Source organism: Molothrus ater, chromosome 3 (assembly GCF_012460135.2).
Source record: "Molothrus ater isolate BHLD 08-10-18 breed brown headed cowbird chromosome 3, BPBGC_Mater_1.1, whole genome shotgun sequence".
Classification (NCBI taxonomy): domain Eukaryota; kingdom Metazoa; phylum Chordata; class Aves; order Passeriformes; family Icteridae; genus Molothrus; species Molothrus ater.
The window spans coordinates 43,691,650-43,710,922 of record NC_050480.2 but is presented as its reverse complement, the minus strand read 5'-3'; the positions used below and the strand labels follow the sequence as shown (position 1 = coordinate 43,710,922).

The following is a 19,273-nucleotide window of genomic DNA, read 5'->3' as shown; positions in this document are numbered from 1 at the left end:
GCTGTATAATGGCAGGATGGCATAAGACAGAATACTGATTTATGGCTTGACCAGGGTGGAGCCCAGCACCAACTGCAAAAGCTGGGTATCTACACTGCAGATTTGGAGAGGTTTAGATACAGCATCTTGGCTTGCAGCCCTGTTGGCATCTGGTCTCTCCATGCACAGCTGTGGGACATCATTGCTAAAGTGAAGTTTTGTGGTGGTGTAACTGAGCCCTATGGTCCTGGACAGGCTTCTTTGTAAGGCAAAGAGAGAACCCCCCTGCATGGCTCTTCACCCGTGTGCTGTAGTTCTCTCACCACTGTGCAGGTGCTTGTCAAATAAAAATTCAGAAGCACAAGAAAAAAGGTCATTGCATGAGACTAGCATGAGGCAGGTGGAGAATAAGGAAAAAGAGATTTGCCTTTGCCCAACACATAATTAGGTGAAGGAAAGCTTTGCCGTTGCACCCTGTGGATGTGAAAAGTTTACAAGGATAAAAGTTTACAAGGATAAAAGTTTACAAGGATAAATGGAAGAAAAAAAAATCCATCAACGACTATTAGCTATAGAAACACTGCTTCCATCTCAGGAAGTCCTTGAGCCTCAAATTGTTGGAGGCTGGAAAGTCTCATGAGGAAATATCATGACAGGCTTTTCCTATTTAGACAGATTTTTCTACTACAGGTAGCTGGTGCAGGCAGGCTTCTGGGGCAGAGGCACCTTTGCTCTGACTCACTGTGGCTCTTGGGAGAGCTGCAAGGTACATGGCTCAGGCTTAGCTGAAAGATGGCAACTCTGTGCCTTCCTTCAACATCACCTGTGTTACAGATGAGTTGGCAAAGAGTGGAAGATGCAGCATTTCCTGTACCATCTGCTGCAGGTGTGGCTGTTCTCCTGTGAACTGTGTGGGGCTTGTCCACCCTTCACCAGAGGGCTGAAGAGAAGCACAACCACATTCCAGGCTGTGGCACCCAGCTGGCAGCTCCAGGTGTGTGGGTGGAGGAAGCCTGCCTCATCCCCCTAAGGCAGCTGTGAAACCTGGGGGTGCATGCATGAACTGCAGAATGAAAAGTCTCCAGCTTTGCTTTTGACATCAGGAGCTGATCAGCTTCAGAGCACCTTCCAAGAGGCTGTGTTTGAGATTTGCTAGGAGATGCATTTCCAAGTCCCACAGGCAGATGTGCCTGTCTGTGTGTTATGTACACAGGAGGCACTTGCAGGTGATGGCTCTCTTGGATCCTGAGCTGTTTTATTCACCGTAGCATGGAGGGAAACACCAAAGTGAAAATCAAAGCAAATAAATGCAGTCTGCAAACAGTTCTGCTGGGGCAGAGGTCCTTGCCTCTTCCATCAAGTGTGTCACAAGTGTCAGATGGGTCTTGGCCTCCCTTTGCAGTGTCCTGTTGACCTGCCAGCGGTGCCACAGACACCTTCTCTGAAAGCCTTTCAGCCCTTCTATCCAGCACATTGTTAGTGGTGGTGACAGGCTGCTCACACCACAGTGCCACAGATGTCTCAGCACTGCAGGGTTTGCAGAGGCAGTGCTGCAGGCACTCACAGCTTCATTATCTCTGTGTCTTTGACAGCACCCAGCCCAGCCAGTCATTCTCTGGGAACAGTGAAGGGCAAGGGGGAAAAGCTCAACTTCATTAGGGGAGATGAAGGCACTTAAAAGTACCTGAATGGCAAGGATGGGAACTTGTAATTGTTCTTACTTAAAATTCCAGCTAAATTGTGATTTATATGCTTAGAGAGCTAGTAGCAGCCCTTCTGAAGGCCGAGTAGGATAATTGTACTTGCTTTAACCCCACTGAGTGGCTGCCTTTCTCACTTTGCCTCTGTCAGTGGGCATGAACAGGGACACCCAAATGTGCAGTCAGAGCTTTGCTGTGGCATGTCCATCCTGCTGCACTGGTGTGGGGATGGAGCAGGAGTGTGGGAAGGCACTCTCCCCCTTGCAGCCTTGTCTGCCAAATACCCTCTCAAAGGGTTCTTCTAAGAGGGTCAGCAGCTCTGACTCTGACACAGTGTGGCCCCAAGGCAGCATGTGCTTTGGGGCTGGGCTGTGTGGTGGCTGCAGCCCTAGGTCACTCCCAGAGAAGCCCTAGCAGCTGTCTTTCCTGCTGGTTGCTAGTCCAGGAAGAAGGCAGTGTATTGGGGTCATCCTGAAGCTGTCCCCCAGCAGTGACACTCTTTCTGCCTGTTGCTTTTCACATGGGCTGTACAGAAAAGAGAGGAAAGAGGGAAGAAAATGATTGTCTCCAAAGACTCCATGCTATGTCCTCTGCAGACAGGAGTGCCCTGGCACTCCCACTGTGCCACACGAAGCTGGGTGGTAGAACTGCTGTGCTGCCATGTGCCCTTCCAATCTCCAAGGACAAGCACCTCCTCACTCTCCTATTGCCACAGGTCAGGATGCCACAAGTGCTTAAGAGCAAATAGCCCAGTCTGTCTGCAAACCCCTTCTCCCTGCACCCATGTCCTTCTTGGATTCAGGAGACAGCTGGGTTCCTTCTCAGGAAGTCCCCCTGCCACAATCTCACCAATGCCAGGTTCCACAGGGGGAGGCAGGGATATCACACAGCCACCACTGCTCTGGCCCCTGTTCTGCTTCTCTGCTTCAAAGTAGTGCAGATAGGAAACAAAAGACAGCTGGACATGGCCTGGACCAGCACTTGGGTCTGCTTCTCTGCTCCTTCCCCTCCTCTGCCCCTTTGAGAAGGGAGGCACACAAACAGGATTCATCCCCCAGTGCCTGTCCCCTGCCATAGCACAAGACAACCTTCCCAAGAAGCTGCTGCAAAGTTCCTGACCATCCTGGCTTTTCCATCATGGCCATAAACTCAGGAGAGCCCAAGAAGCACCTGTACTCCAGCATGTATGTGCCCATGTAGGTATCCCTGCACACACAGGTTGGCTTCTTTCCCTCCACAGCACAGCCATATCCCATGGTGGGCGGTGGCACATTCAGACTGAGGAGCAAGCTGCAGGTGCAGACTGCAGTGGTCACCCCTCCATACACCACCTCTCCTGGTGTCCCACCAGTGCTACAGCTGAGAGTGCCACAAGAGAGATGAAGACACAAAAATACCTTTTTTTTAAATTTTCATTTATCAACATGATCAGCACATCCAGCTTTGATAACAATGAGACTTCCCTAGCTCCAGGATCATTTCAGGATAGCCTTGCTTCTGCACTCAAAAATCACAGTTAATTTGTTTTTAGGGTAGGGCTACTTGGGCAGAGGGGTGGGCAGACACCAGCTGGCCACGCTGAGCTTTTGGCAGGTACATTTTGCAACCATCCCCTGAGCAGCCTCTTGGCTGCCACCACTGAAAGGCTGGCCAAGGTCTCCTGCCAAATTCTCCTGCCAGAGAGGAATACTTCCTGAAAAGTTAACTCTCAGCTATTCCATGCAACAACCTCTTCTTAGTACCACCAGCCTAGGTGGGTGAGCAGGGAGCTCCTCAAGCAGTGGGCAGGAGACAGGAATAATTACAGTTATTGCTGTTGATCTTTATTATTATTTAAGATTAATTGGTGAAGCAAGGAAAGAGGGACCCACTGGTGCCTTTTCCTTGCAGTTGCTCCTGTCCCTGGCAGGAGCTCCTTGGCCCTGGGGTGGTGGGTTACCCACCCACCCACTCTGCTGCCCAAGGACGTGAGGTGCTGAGGGCTGCTGGAATGGCAGCAGGGGCAGCAGGGATAAACCCTCTGCACATGGCGCTGCTGCTGCTGCTGCTGCTGCAGAAGCATTCGTGTGGGGTGCAGAACTAAAGGTGCAAGCAAACATTTGGGGTGCCACCAGAAGAGCAGCCTACAGCTGCTGGCCAGATGCAAGTCCCTGTGGACACCAACCTTCCAGCAGTGACACGTGCAGACATGTCTGGGCCACGGGTGGGCGAGCGCAGCCCAGCTCTCCTCTCCTGCCTGCAGCTGCTGCACCTGACACAGGAGATGCAGAAGACAACTGTCCCACCCTGCAAGCCTGCTGTCACACGTGGGAAGGTGAGGGGCCTGGTGAATTCCCAGGATGGGACCAGAAGTGTGTAGGCACGGCTTGCGAGAACGTGCAGTTAGAAACACCCAGGTCTGGTGGCACCTGGGAATAGTCACTTGGAGGGCATTGGCAAGGGCTGGCACACATGCACAGCAGCGTGGAGACAGCACATATCCTTTGTGACCCACTCTGGAGCAAGTCACCTCTTTCCTGAAGGAATGTGCCCAAAGGCATTGGGCTGGGGAAGCCAGGGGCTCCAGGAGCTCGCAGGCACCTGGGAAGGCTGCAGGGAAGGATGCAGTCCCTGCTCCACAAGGACTTCTGTCTGCATGGGTGCTGCTTGACTCAGCTGGCAGGAGGCAAGGGGTAAAGGAAAGACACAAGGGTGAGGGGGAAGAGGGGAGACAGAGATAAGGAGTCACTTACCCTCACTCCCATGAACCTGTCCCTCAGAACGATCCATGAAAGCAAGAACACAAAAGCTTTGTTGCAGCAGAACAACACGGAGACATCCGTAGTGTTTATTTTCTTTATTGCATGTAAGTAAAGGTAGTTTGTGAGTGTCCAAAGAACACCAAAGGGTGCTGCCTTGGTAAAAAACACCTTCAAAGTCAAGCCATTGTCTCCAAAAAATCGGCAGCACTCCCTAAAACAAGGAGAGAAAGGCAGTGTTATTACATAAGCCAGTCACAGTCTGCAGCAAATATATGGCTTTTTTTGCTCCTCTTCTTTTCCTTTGGGGAAAGAGAGGCACACACCTTAAAGAGGAGAAAAAAAAAAACAAGTTTCAGCTTCTGCTGCAACAGCCAGCACCTGCACAGGATACAAACAGGCAGGAGCTGCATACAAGGGAGGGGGCTGCAAAGAAAGAGCAAAGGGAGAAGTGACAACAGGAGGTGAAATCTCACTCTTCCCACCAACCCCTTCACAGTGAACATCTTGAAGCAGTGTGGGGCCATCTTCCTCCTTTCACCCCTGTGGGCACCAGGATGCTGAGGGTCCAGGGTTGGCAGCAAAGCCCCTAGCTCCCTGCTCCTGCTGAAGCCATGGGAAGCTGGTGCCCACCTGATCTGCTGTGTGGGGCTTGGAAGAAGCCTTGCAGGAGCCTGGTCTGGGGTTTTTCCACCCAAGGGGAGGGACCTGGCTCAAATCTCCAGCAGCATCAGGTCAGGAGCAGGAAGGGGTGGCAGGCAGCTGCCTGAGGACACAGTCTCAAGCTATGTCAGGGAAGGTATAGGTTGGATATTAGGAAGAAATGTTTCACCAAAGGAATAATAAAGTACTGGAATGCTCTTCCCAGGGAGATGGTAGAATCACCATCTCTGGAGGTGTTTACAAAAAGTAAACATGGCACTTGGTGCTACAGTTTAGTTGAGGTGTTAGGGCATAGGTTGGACTCAATGATCTTAGAGGTCTCTTCCATCCTCATTATTCTGTGTGATTCTGTGTGAGGTGAGAACATGGCATGGCAGCAGCTGGGGACACACTGGAGCAGCAGTGGGGAGTCAGGAGCTCATGTGTGCAGTCCAGGCTGGGGATGCTGTGAATCCCTGAGCAGGAGGCAGCCTGGGCAGCTTCAGCCCTGGCACAAAGAGCAGAAGCACCAGCAGTTTGTCTGTGTCCCAAATGTAGCAACAGGACACAGGAGGTGATGGGGTGCAGCTTGGCCCTGCTGGCAGGGCTGGAATGGGGCTGCAGAGCTGGGGGGAACCTGCCTGCAGCCTGTGCCTGCCTGGCAGCAGAGCTGCAAGCTGCCAGCTGCATGGAAATTCAGGAACACAAAGAAGGGATGAATCAGCCTGGGGGCTGGGGCTGTGGCCAGCAGCCTGCAAGATGTGTGTGGGGCAGCCAGCAGTGTCCAGGCCTGCCCTGCCATTGCTCCCTTTCAAACCTGCAACCCCCCCAGGACCCTGAAGTTCTTTATTGGGGTGTTCTGACAAAACCTGACTAGAATTAAATTTCCTGCTGACAATGATGGACAAATAGTTTTTCACTGCTGTCATGAATTTCAAGCTGTTTGTTTCCTGAGACTGGGCATATAAAGATCATTATTTGGATACTGATGAAAGCATTGTTTTGATCCACTTTCCCAGAAGACAGGGCTGTACCAGATGAATACCTAAAAAAACCCCATCCATTCTTTGAGCCTGTTCATATCTCTGCATCCACAGGTCTACATCTGCTACAGCAAGACTGCAAGGTAGAGGAAACATATTTTTTGTGTTTATTGGGTTTTGTTGCCTGCCAGTCCTTTGTATCAAATCATAGCTATGCAGAACTTGTCCATCTCTGGATGTGATGACCCTGTACTTTGGCTGCTGTACACAGACTCTTTCATTTGAGCTGCTGGTTCTGCATTGTGTCCCTCAGTGTCCCTTGTCCTCTGCAAGATTGCCTGCTGGCAGCAGCCTATTCCCTGCCAAACCTGTTAACTGCCTCTCTGAATCAGTAGAAGAGCTGCCCATCTGCACTGCAAACCACAGCCTGACTTCCCACCTGCTGGAGCTGTGCTGGCCTGTTCAGGGATGCTCATGACCCTGACAGATGCTGCCTGTGCTCAGCAGGATCCATTCTCCCCTTCCACAAACACTACACCCACTTCAGGTCTGGCCTTCAGTCCTGCACAGCACTGACTGTACCAGACACCTGCCTCAAGGGACACAGGGAGTGCAAAAGGAAGCAGAGGCACACTGAAAAAGCCAGTCCCAAACTTCATTAGAGGCTTTAACCTGCTTCCTAAGACACCATGGAGGGTTTCACTGCCAGGGTGTCATAGGCAGCCAGCCTCATGCTCTGAAAACAAAGAAACACAGGCACAGTTACAATTAAATGACATGAAGCAAAAGTAGTATGAGAGGAACAGGAAGGCTGTACTCAAATGAAAGGACAAAAATGGAATTTATGTTGGGATTCATCAAAAATGGAATTTATGTTGGGAAAAAATATTCCTCCCGCCAAAAATCTGTTCCCCACATATAGAATTGGCTATCACTATTTCCTATACAGCAGAAGCATGTGCTTTTACTGCCTTGTGGGCCTGATTCTTGTTTAGTAAATACCACTGGATTCCTATGGTATCACAGCCTGGATCCCTGAAGCATCCAGTGTAGTGTCCCAAAGGACAGCCTTGCCCTGACATGGATCATGACCCTGAGTGCAGTGCCCACTTTGGGAGTCTCTCTTTGCCCTATACAATAATAATGTACAGCTTCCTTTTAGCTGTTCTGGCTGGCTTCACCAAGTGTGAATTACTTCTCATAGGCTGGCTCCAGCTTTCAAAGGAGACCTCCCTAGGGCAGAGATTTCCTAACCCAGCACAGAGGACTCCTAGGGCTGTGGAGGGTGCTGCCAGCCATGCACCCTGTTGTTCCAAACAGGGGCACTCCAGCAGATGGGTTAGATGGCTGCCTTGGACCTGGCACCTTCAGCAAAGCATGAGGGGCATCTGGGAGAATGTGGCACATTTTGTGCACCAGAATGACTATGTGTCATGCAATAAACCTCTCACAAGTAACTGGCTCTCCGGGTTTGCCACTGCTTACTGGGAAAGCTGATTTTTCCTTGGTGCTGTAGCACAGCTTGTGAAGCCATACCAGGAAGAGTTTGATGAAGAGAGTTTTCAGTGAGTAATGGTACATAAATAGTTATGGGAAGCAAGGCAGGACTGTGGTATAACCTACACTGTAAGCTCAAAACAGTCAGGGATGACTCCAGAAAAAGCAACCTTCTGCTTAAATATTTGGACAGAACATTTGAACACAGCTGTTCCTGCTGTCCACTAATTTCTGGACCAGCACAGACACAGGCACATCCGCCGTGTTAACCCCCACACTGGGTTAAAAGAGAAATTGCCATCTTAGACTGACCAAACCTATTCCTGGTCACATCACCAGAAATCCTGCACCTGCTGCTCTCCCCTTCCTCCTCAATCCAAAGGCTGCTTTGGTACTCTCTTGATGATACACTTTTGCTTGCTGGGAACACCCTGCTTTGCCCATGGAACAGTGGGACTTTGGGCATGGACAACAGCCAGAAAGGCTACAGGGGAAAGTAGATGTAAAGCTCAGGTGTGCCCTGGCCCTGTGGATCCCCAGGTGATGCTGAGCATGGCTTCTCTTTGGCAGAGAAGCTGCCTTGCAGAGCCCCTCTGCTGAGATGGTCTCCCCTGTAATCCTCTATGTGAGGAGTAAATTCCTGCAAGTGTGGAGCTGTGTGCAGGTAAGGTGGCAGCACACAGCAGGGAGCTGTGGCATTGCAGGGTGTAATGCTGCATTTTTGAGATAAAACATCTTCCTGCATTATTTTCCTCAGTTCTGCCATCATGAGCTGGCACTCCATTGTATTCACAGCAATTGGTTTAAAATATAAATGGAAGGCATTAACAAAGGCAACAGTCTTTGTTATGGTCTGTGTTAGACTGGAATGGAATGTCAGAGGAAGGAGACTTGGAAGGGAAATGTGCTGGCTTAATTGCCACAGCAGCAATACAGAAAAGTTTGCTTCCACCTACAAGTGCCACATCCATGTTCAGACAACCTGAAGGCTGCTACAGTACTACAGGAATTGGATATTCTGGATATTGGATATTCTGTATTCAGGATACTGGAATTCTGTAGCATAAAAGATGCTATAGAAAAGCCTGAGGCACAGCAATCTTTTGTTTGTGTCTTAACTCTAAATTGTTTGCTGGTTTCTTTAGCTTTCATGTACTAGGTCTTGTTCTTCACACTCTTTTTAGTGTATATCTTCATTAACCCAGTAAATGGCAAATTAGCTCTACTCCATTAGGCAAGTCTCCAGCACAATACTTGCAGAATAACTCTGTCACTGGAATCAAGCATCCCCAGTGAAGTAAATCAGAAGTCATCAGTGCCAAAATTCTGTGCTAAGTAAGAGTTAATTATATTGAAAGTAGGTGCTGCATTCAAATAAAACTTGCAAATGAAATATGACAGTAAAGCTCCACTTTTCCCCCACTGAGTTAACAATTATATATTTAACACTATTCACCTTCCATTGCCTGTTTTGTCTTTAACCATTGCAAGGCAGTTGTGATGCTTCCCCACTTCTTGGAACCTCGTGCAAATGGATTTATAAAATCTTGCCAACACAGGAATGAATGCTTTCCCCCCTATTCTGAAAATTGAAAGTCCTACCTATGAAGAGAAAAGGTAGACAAGAACGAGAAAAAGTACTGTGTGCTGCCCCAGGCCAGGGGTTTGGTCTCTTGATACTCCCTGCAGGACAAACCTATGCCAAAAAGGGTTGTAAGACACTGAAACTGCCATTACATCTTTGGAAAATCTGCAGTAAAGTAGAAAATTTCTGGGAGTAATACACATCCTAAGGGAATACTTTGCACAAGCCAGTTACTTCTCCTTTCCAGACTGTTAACTTTTGCTAGAATTTTTTCATTGTCTCAGTGCTCATACTGGAGCCCCTTCCTCCCGGGGCTCCAAATCCAACCGGATTTGGATCTGCTGTTGCTCTTAGAGGATAATATTATTTCTTTGTAGACTGTGCTTCTTTCTTTGACCTTGCAAGGTCTGTACCTGCAAATTGAATTTGGCTAAATTGCTTCTGATTTTCAGCAGAGTGAGCATCACCTCCCTGGAGCACAGCAAAGCCACCACTGTGCCAGTGAATCCTTCTTCTTGACTAGAGATTGGCAGGCAAAACGTGTTTTGCTAATCCCTGCACCAATTAGGCCTGCATGGATAAATAATCTGCAGATGTGCAACAGTCTTATATTTCTGTTCAATGTACAAAAAAAAAAAACATGGACTAAAATGTCATGCCATGTCTTTTGGGAGGACTTGCAAGCCAGTTGTAGGAGCAAAAGAAAAGCAGACAGACAAGATGTGTTGACAGTAATAGGAGAGAAGGAAACTAGACTCAAGTTTAATTTCTCCCAGTGAAAAAACCCCACAAGGACATTTTTTGTAATTCATCCTGTTAGGATCACAGCATCTCTCATGCATTAAGCTCACAAGTGGAGGTGAATATGACTGCTGTACAGATAAAATGCAAGTTGACTCAATATATTCTTCAAGAATGCTCTCCAGGAAAGTAAAGATGTGTTTTGCAGAAAAAAGGATCATTTCTCCAGCTTTGCTTCTTTCCCCTTTGAGCCAGCACTGACCCAAAGGGTAGCCATGACAAAATAAGGTGTGCCCTGGCCCTGTGGATCCCCAGGTCACATGGGTGGATTTCAAAGCAGTGCAAGAAAAGAGTGAGCGCATGAAACCCATTTTACAGATGTGCAAGCTGGGGCACAGAGAAGCAAAGTCCCAGGGTGCTTTAAAGTGGCAGGATGAGGGCTGCCTGTTGATTGCACCTTCACACCTTCAGAGAGATGGGGATTTGCTTTTTCTGCATGTTTATTTTAGAGCCAGCTCCTGTTCCTTATCAAGACAGTCCCTGAGCGCTTTTTCCTGAGTCACCACAGGCTTACATGCCAGCAGAACAGTTGCACGGAGGCTCCTGTGGAGTGTCCCAGATCATAAATGCTGTGAATAAACCTGCTGGCCTCAGCACTTTGCAGAGAGATGCCCGGGACTCCTGCCATGGCTTTTATTGCCCCGCTGGTCTGAGGCTCCTACCACAAAACCTGGGTACCTGTGTTTTTCCTCAGGAAAACTGCCTCTAGGTGCTGGGAGGGCACAAGTTTCTGCTCAGCTTCCATGTGGCAGAGGTCTGAGAGCTGCCCTGAGTGTGCTGCTGTGCCCTGCCTGCCGTGCTGCCTGCAGTGCCCACTGAGGAATGCTGCAGCCCATGGCCAAGGACCTGTGCCTCCTCAGAGGTGTCTGTACTTAGCCAGTCTGTCTGTACTTAGCCAGTCTGTCTGTGCTGGGGCTGCACACTGAGCTAGGGCTGCAAACCCTGGCCCTTCAGCCTCCCTACACCCTTCTTAATGGGAATGGCAGCACTGCAGCCCCGGAGGTAACATCAGCCCCAGTGACAGCCTTGGTTTCTGGAGATGGATACAATGGGTGGCTTTATCTAAAATACTCGAATGGCTTTTTAATGCCCATCATCACATGCACATTTTTCTGTAAGCACATTATTAAATGCAAGAAATTACCACAGAAGTCAATCAAGCATCCAGCTGCCACTTTTAAATGTCTGTGTCTGAGACTGACTCGATTATTTGTTTCTACACTTGGTTTGGGGCTGGTGTTCTGCCTTTAAACTTTTGTCTGTTCTGGGAGTTTCCAGCTCATTTGCAGGAAATACATTCTGATAGGCAACGGAATGAGAAAATCGTCTTCTCTTAAATGAAAGAAAAAAAATAAATGAAATAAAAAATCCACAGACTGACCTTCTCTGAACCAGAGAGACAGAAGCAATTGGTTTTGCTCAGCACTGCACACGTGCCATACTAGACATTTGCACAACAAATGGTCCCAGGAAATGCTTAGCTATGGATTTACATAATAGACAGAATGGCTCCAAAAGAAGCAAATAATACAAATCTTACAAACCACCTGATTACACATTTTCAAGACAAGTCTTAGAACAGACTCAGAAACCTTAATGAGAGAGTGTTTAAACTAACATTTAAATAAAAAAGCTTTAAAAGAACAAGAACATACCACATTTCAGAAAATGCAGCAAGCATTCCCGGCAAGAAGAAGCTTTTAATGTGACAAGATTCCTTCAGCAGTCAGGCAGCTGAAATTATCATGAATTATCCAACATTTTCTGCCTTTAGACCCCAGAGGTACCCAGAGTCTGAAGTACTTTATGCTCGTCTAGACAACCAGCATTATACAAATAAAATGTAAGACTGTTGCTATGTGCAAGCTCCAAACACCCACAGACCAGGCAGGCATCACACTTGAACACAGAAATGAGCTTTTGAGTTACACTCAAAGATTGCTTTGTGAAGCACCTTTTCTTTTCTGAGCCCATGAGAAATGCAGCCCTTGACTTGTTCTGGTGAAGCACTCAGGATTGGCCTCAAATCTTTGTTAGAGGCCACCAGAGCATAGGCCAGGAGGTGCTCCCACTGCACATTCCCCTCCACAGCAGCAGGGCCTGAAGCTGAAAGGGGCAGGAGGGGAATGAAAGCCTCAAAGGTTCCTGGGGGTTACTGGCATGCCCACAGTGCAAGCAGAGGGACAGCTCCTGCTGGTGTTTGAGCCAGGGCTGGAGGCAACTGACCCATTTGCACAGTAGGCTGTGATGAAGAGTATGCTGGGACCCAGAACCATGCCCAAAAGGAGTACAGGCTGGACTGCCAGCTCCAGCAGCACCACGGACAGCCAGGCACAGGCACAGGCAGGCAGGGCAGGGTGTGAGGAGCAGTTAAAGATATGTATGGAAGCTAATGACAATCCTTAGGCAGCTACAGAGCAAGCTGAGAAAATGAGCAGCACCACATCATCAGACAGCATTTACTCAAGAGTTCAAAAAAGCCCAAGAATGAAATAGGGAATTCATAACAGGGCTCTGTAATTCCTTTAAAACAGCTTTCTTGCCCAAAGCAAATGTCACATTGATTCTTTAAATCAAATTTGTGCAGTGACTATGGCTGGCCATAAAATTTGAAGATAACCATTGATTGCTAGTTAAACTGTGCACCTCTTCATCCTCCTGGCTTCATCAAGGAGCAACAAGGACAGGGGATGCCTGGTTCAAGGAGCATGCTGGCACAGCCAGGTGTTGCAGGCACTTGCAGGTATTTTCATCCCAGGAGATTGGCTGGTGAGCAGATGTCCTTAATGCCTAAGCCCAGCAGGAATGCTCCTGCTTGTACCATGCAACTAATGACTGCTGCCATTCTCCAAACCAGGATGCTGACTGCTGGCAGCAACTTAGTGCTGATGAATTCAGACCTTCCTGAGGATCTCCCGCTGCACCAGTCACATGGAAGTGGCCTGGGGCTGCTGGGTCTCCAGAGAGACCGTTCCCCTAAAGTCTCTTGCTCCTCACTTTTATCCTCTGCAGCTGCAACTAGCAAAACCCCTGGGGCTCTGCCTGCCTGAAGAGAAGAACTCTCACCCCTGCAGGTGCAGCTTCTCCTGGACAGGGAGCATCACCGGCCTCCTCAGCATCACCACAGCTCCTCAGCATCACCCTCCTCCTGGGCCCAGCTGGGGGAGCACACCCCAGCTCTGGGGAAGGGCATCCCAGCTGTCAGATCTGCTTCAGAGTCTTTTTTTCCTTGCCCACTGCAGGTGTGTGTTGCATGAAAGAGCAGAGGCTGTGTTTTGGGTGGCTTGGAAGATGCACTGGCACCAAAGTCACAACTAAACTGTGTCCTGCATGGCCCAGTATGAATGGATTTGCTAATGTTGGCCTTTAAAAGGTTAGTTAATCAAACTGGTTTTTGGAAGGAAACCTGAACCACAAACCCACATTATTTTTAATGTAACCCAAGTGGATTAGGCAATCCCCTGCAGGTCCCAGCAGTTTGGAGAGGCACTTTATGCAATGCTTCAGTGCTTCATTTACTGAAAAGATTAAAAGCATGGAAAGCCTTCCATGGAAAGCACTTGGAAAGGGCACCATGAGGCTGAATTTGAGGTCCATAGTGATGGTTTATCACAAATTTTCAGCGAGAGCTTGGACAAGTCCCCCAGGCAGCCTGTCCCCCCTTGGCAGTGGGGTGTGAGGGTACAGGCCCGCTGTTATTTCCCAGGGCTGTGCTGAGGTAAATGCAGCCAAGCATTTGTGCTGCATTCAGCGTGTGCTGAGGGACAGCAAATACAAACTGAGGCAGAGAAAACCCAAACATTCGACTCTCAAGGCTTTGACTGCCGGAGTCAACAGCATCACTGCTCTCCATCACCATCCAAAATTTCCATTGACGTCAGTGGATGTTCTGGGTGTGAAAGGCCTGCAGACTCTGAAACTGTGCAGCAATTGCTTGTGGATATCTTAAGCATGGCCTGAGGTGATTTAAAACCAGCTTGTCCTCTTTAGCTGTGACCTGAACCACTTAGTACTTTTTGGAAGGGTCAGAATGAAACTTTTAGGAGAAACTGGCCAGCTGGCCTTCTGCAAATTAGATTTTTGTAGTGGTTGGCATAGGCAGACCAAAAAAGCATGCAAGAATAAAATGCTTTTCTAATAGTTGCTGTCTTGGCTTCTGTGCTCTGCTGATGTAGAAGTACGGTGCCAATAGAAGAGGGAGCAGTGCTGCTGTGTCTTGGGAGAAGGAACAAGACAAGAGGCAAAACAGAGAGGAGAGAAATATCTCAGTGATGAAACTGGCTGTGCAAACACCCCGAGACAGCTGTTACTGAAACACATATATATACCCTCACACACATAGGTAATTTACACCTTTATGCCTGTGGATTGTCAGAGAGACTTAGTGTGGAGATTTGACTCCAGCTGGGCAAAGCCCTGTCAGCCCTTGCTGCTGGCACTGCCAGCCTTGGGCCAAGGGCACAAACGAATCAACTTCATAGCCTAAGCAGTAATTGTTCAGCACCACGACAGGATACTCGGGAGACAGGAAGGCACATGAGTCAGGAGATACCAAAAGACTCACCATTAACTTGGCAGCTAGTCTGTGAAAAGAAAGAAAGGTTTACAAAGAAGAAAGCTGAGAGTTTGCTGACATAACAGAGAAGCTGATATGATGCACAACTTGCCCCTAGATGCATTAAGTAAACGGGACATAGAAAGGAAATAATCTTTCCTAAATACTTGTATTTGTGGTCATTTTAGAGTACCTCCTCTCAAGAACAGGTGACTCTTTTCTGTTTGAAGTTTGTTTGCCTTTTTAGTTGCACTGCTGATGTCCATTTAACACAAAACCAGAGCACTCTCTGCCCTGTACTCCCTTACTTTCTGTTCTTCAGCAGAGTCATCCCTATCTTGCCCACGGCAGCAGAGCAAGGAGGGGACCATGGAAGTGGAGTGAGGAGATTTCAAGACTCTTTGATGATATCTACCCTCATCCCAGAGCCTGATTGAACAGCACCTTTCAGAGCACAGCAATCTTTGACAAGCGGCCTCTGAAAGACTGAGCAAGTCACGTGAGGTGAACGAGTACAGCTAATGAGTTTGGAGCCAAAAGGGAGGGGTGTTAGAAAATATGATGTCCATTGCTTCTGAGATTGAGATTTTTAAGCAGCTTTACTTGTTTTGACCTTTCTCCCCACAGACTGATCCTTAAAAACATTGATGTTGCTAGTTGCATTAAATTTGTGTAAGTCCTTAGTATAAGCGGCAAAACCAGAGCAATATGTAACAGAAATTGAATGGCTTTCATCTCTGCTACTGGAACACTAAGGTCTCTCAAGTGGCATACAATAACTGAGAATGGCTTGAAATCAATTTCCTGCTGTCCAAGGGAAACATGAAATTTTCCACTCCCCGTATAAGCATTTTGTTGCTTGAAAGTAAACATGCAAATTAAAAAATACTGAAACTGACTGTGTTTTTAAAGGACCAGATAGCACAGAAATGGAGCCACAGTAGCTGAAATGACAAGAGAATGTACTCATGAAGGATTAGGCAGCAATAACTCCAGTGAAGAGCTGCAGGAAGTTGTGTGGTTTGGATTTTTGAGGGTAACATCTCCTCTACAATATTGTTCTACAAATGTTGGTTGAAAAGTTGTACATGTTTATTTTCATTCCATTGTCAGTGAAATAAAATGCCCATTCACTGAATCAGAAGCTTCTGAAGAAGGGTACAGGTTAACAAAAAAACTTAGAAAAATTCTAAAGTAAGTTTTGAAATTTTTTTATTTGAACAATTTAAGTGTAATTTGTTTTTTTTAATTCCTAATAAATATCAACTAAGTCTATAGTGGAAAATAATGGAAGTGCACAAAATCAGCAGAAAATGATAACAAAAAATAGCCCAGATTGTATTGTACTTGAAAGGTGGTTTTATTCTCATTTCTCACCTCTGCATGCTCTTGGATTTTGCCTGTCATCCATTTAGAACAAGATTTCTTTTAAAATTTCAGAATGCATCCTAGAAAGCAAAGTCTATAATGACCCTTTATATTATCCCTTAACAACTCTTCTCTGTGACTGCATAAAAGGCACTGCTGACCCAAGCTTCACAGACAAGAAGGGACTTTCTTGAAGAGAGGGAGGGCAATTTTACCCTCCATAGCCTTATAGTTATCTTCATAATAAGACCTGCAGAGGAAATATTAAAAAGAAGTAATAAACCTGATCATGCACATGCCAGTTCAGAAGCTTTGACTCCAAGGAATTTTCTCCTCCCTACTTTTCAGAGTTGTAAAGGAATCTGTAAAATTACATGCAGTATTATGAGGATCCTATATAAAAACCAAATATTCTCTAAAGGCTCTTCTCAGGACACAAGCGTACAGAGCATCAGCTTCATTTTCTTTCTAAGCATGAGAGGCAGGTCTACAGGATAAATACAAGATATGGTTGTCTTTCAATCTTCTTGCACTCTGAGGTGTTGGCATCTTCATAATTCTCTCAAGCTCTTTTTATGCTTATGGATTGATGGGCCACTCATTCTTCCATGGTTCAGAAGCTGAATCAGTTTCCTGATCCATAAATCTGTAGGCTGTGAACTTTTCTCCTTTGTACACTCCAAAGAGGTGAGCAGGGTGCTGAGTTTTGTGATAGATTCTCCCTCCAGAGAGGAAGCTGAGCTACTGCAGAACAGTTCTTTGAACATGATTTTTGCCTACTTTTGCAGCTCAGAAAATTTCCAGCTCCTTCCATCAGCTCCTTGAAACTCCCCAGACACCCCAGGTGAAAAGCCCTTGACGTTTCAGAGCTGTGGAAGTGGGTAACCCTTCCCTTTCCTGCTCTGCTCAAGCCAGCAGCCTCCAATTCCAAAGAAACTACAGCTGGTTCTCTCCTTGAGAGATGTATCATCTGCATGGGAGAAAGGGCTTCCTGTGGGAAAGCACAGGGTAGAAAAGGAATCTCCCGAGGTCTGCCATGAGCAGCCACATCCCCATCTGCATCTTCTCTGCATGTGGCCACTGACACAGGAGAGCTACAAAGCACTCCATAGACTGTGGCAGATGCAGATGTCCTCCAGCAGTGTCAGGAAGGACAAACTCCATCAGAGCCTTGCCTGATGATGCTGGTGTGAACCTGGGGTCCAGCACCAGGAGAAACAGTAAACACATGCCACAGATCCAAAGAGCTGCGACGCCCCTGTTGCGCGTATTGTCGCACCGGCTGGATCAGGACCAGTTAAAGCAGATGTCAGCTGCCATGGCTATTTAGTCTCAAGCTCACTAGAATTCCTGAGTGGTGTAGCTTTATTTAGACCTCCCTGGTTCCTACTGGAAGTGTGGTGGTACATGTGTGGGTAACCCTTGTGCCTCCACTGTTGGATATTAGAGCAGCCACCTTTGGTGCTGACTTTTCTTCTGGCTGCTGTCAATGTCCCACTCTGGACTTTACAATCAACATCCTCCTTAGACCAAAAATAGTAACATAAATACCTAATGGGGTTATTAGCCTTCAATTGCTTCATTCAGAATGGAGTAAAGCAAGGGTGATATTAATAAGAACAGAGAAGAAATATAAGAAAAGAGAGAGATCAGATAGAAGTTAATTCATTCTACAAGTAAGCAAAAGGATTATGGCACTGAGGTGATTACACTGCTTAGAGGTTCTAAGAAAATGAGATCTATTTGAAGTCCCTGAAAAAAACAGAAATGAGAACCGTGGTGGGGGATACTTAAGGTAGATTCAGATTTGCAATATTTAGAAAAAAAAGACTTGAATTTGAGATGGTGGAGTAAATGGTGCTTGTGACTAAAAATTGCTGGAAGCTAGGAAAGTCCCTCTGAATAGGATGCTAACCATTATTATTTATGTGTTTGGATGGAATACACAGCTGTTCTTCAGAGGCCATGCAGAAATTTGTTTAGAGTCTGAAGCCTTCCACAGATACAATGCTTCAGAGTGCTCATCTGTGTGTTTTAAAATGTTATATTATTTATATGAAATATTTTATATATTTAAGGTTTTCCTCTTACATGATAAGAGGTTGTGAAGCACCAAAATTCTTTGGCCAGAGTCTGGTTCCACAGAAGTAAGGAAATACAAAGCAGTTGCATCTTGTCATTGCCCTGCATGTGTGGAGGGAATGTCAGTGTGGTTTGGATAAGGCTGTTACAGCACACACTGCTCTCCTTCCTAGTGACATTTTTTATGTACTTGGGGTTTTTTTTATTTTATATTTTTTATTGCATACTAAATGGTTTCTTTTGGCTCTGCTTTGTGTGAACCTCAGTGCAAAGAGAACAGTTCTGTTTAGAGAAGCACTTTGCAAACTGCCCTGAGGAGGAGTGAGCTTGTGCCTTGCTAGCATATGATGGCTAGCACCATCCTGCTCTTGGCTGTGAACCCACAAACAAGGATTTCAACCCTGTCATTGCTGAACATACCCATCTACTTCGTGAAAGACTGAAACCCAGAAATTTGTTATTATCTTATTTGTAATGGTAATAACATAGGAATTTTTTGGCATATGATGCAGAACTCCTGAGGTAATAAACTGGAAGACCCATCTGCTGGTCCAAATGCCATACTTGTCTTTTTGGGAACAAAATTACTGAAAGACTAATACAGCATCAACTGTCCCTCCCTTCTCTGCCCAATCTGTGTCAGTGAGGCATTCACTCAGAGGTGCCTCTGAAGAGATGCACCTGGACCCCACAAGAATTACCAGCCTGTGTCAGCCAAACCCTGTCCTGGACCTGGACCCCACAAGAATTACCAGCCTGTGTAGAGCTGCTGATGGCAGAGGCACCAGGGACATGGCACACGTGGAGAAACCTGTCCCCCAGGACAAGCTGCCACTTTCTTGTCTTTCTCTTCCTGCTGTCCTGCTTAATCCACCTTGGATGCATTAGCCATGTACCTTCACTCAGCCTGTAACACAAGTGTAGCTCCCAGCAGTTCAGGAGCTAAAAATGAATTAAAGTTTCATTAGTTAAAGCAGTCTAAACCACTCAGGTGTAAGTACAAAGCCAAAGTACTTCTCTATTGCCTTTATGAGTCACTGTTGTAAGCTCCTGATTATCTGCACAGATCAGCCAGGACTTTGCCACCCTCTAGAATACACTGCATGTGCTTGGTCTGACAAATTTGGGATTTCCTGTGACAAGAAACCATCCATACTGCATGTTGTGATGGTGCAGGGCGATTGGGATGCACTAAGACTACATCTCTGGAGAGAAAACAGTATCATTACCTGTTGGGAATTAGCAGAGCAGATAGAGGAAGAATACAGATTATTCCAGGTGCAGCAGGTACACTGTCTAGCAAGAGCTCCTGGAAGATTTGCAAAGACAGCCCTTGCTTTCAA

The 19,273-nt window shown here is 46.9% G+C and overlaps 1 protein-coding gene across 2 annotated transcripts in view; it reads right to left on the bottom strand.

Moving 5' to 3' along the window:
- The window catches only part of SLC35F3 (solute carrier family 35 member F3), a 163,331-nt gene that overhangs the window by 8,207 nt on the left and 135,851 nt on the right, over window positions 1-19,273 (bottom strand). For both annotated transcript variants that reach the window (XM_036380249.2, XM_036380250.2), the window contains one exon: window positions 4,412-4,631. In XM_036380249.2, the coding sequence (XP_036236142.1) occupies window positions 4,412-4,631 (220 nt within the window). The remainder of the gene's footprint in view (window positions 1-4,411; window positions 4,632-19,273) is intronic.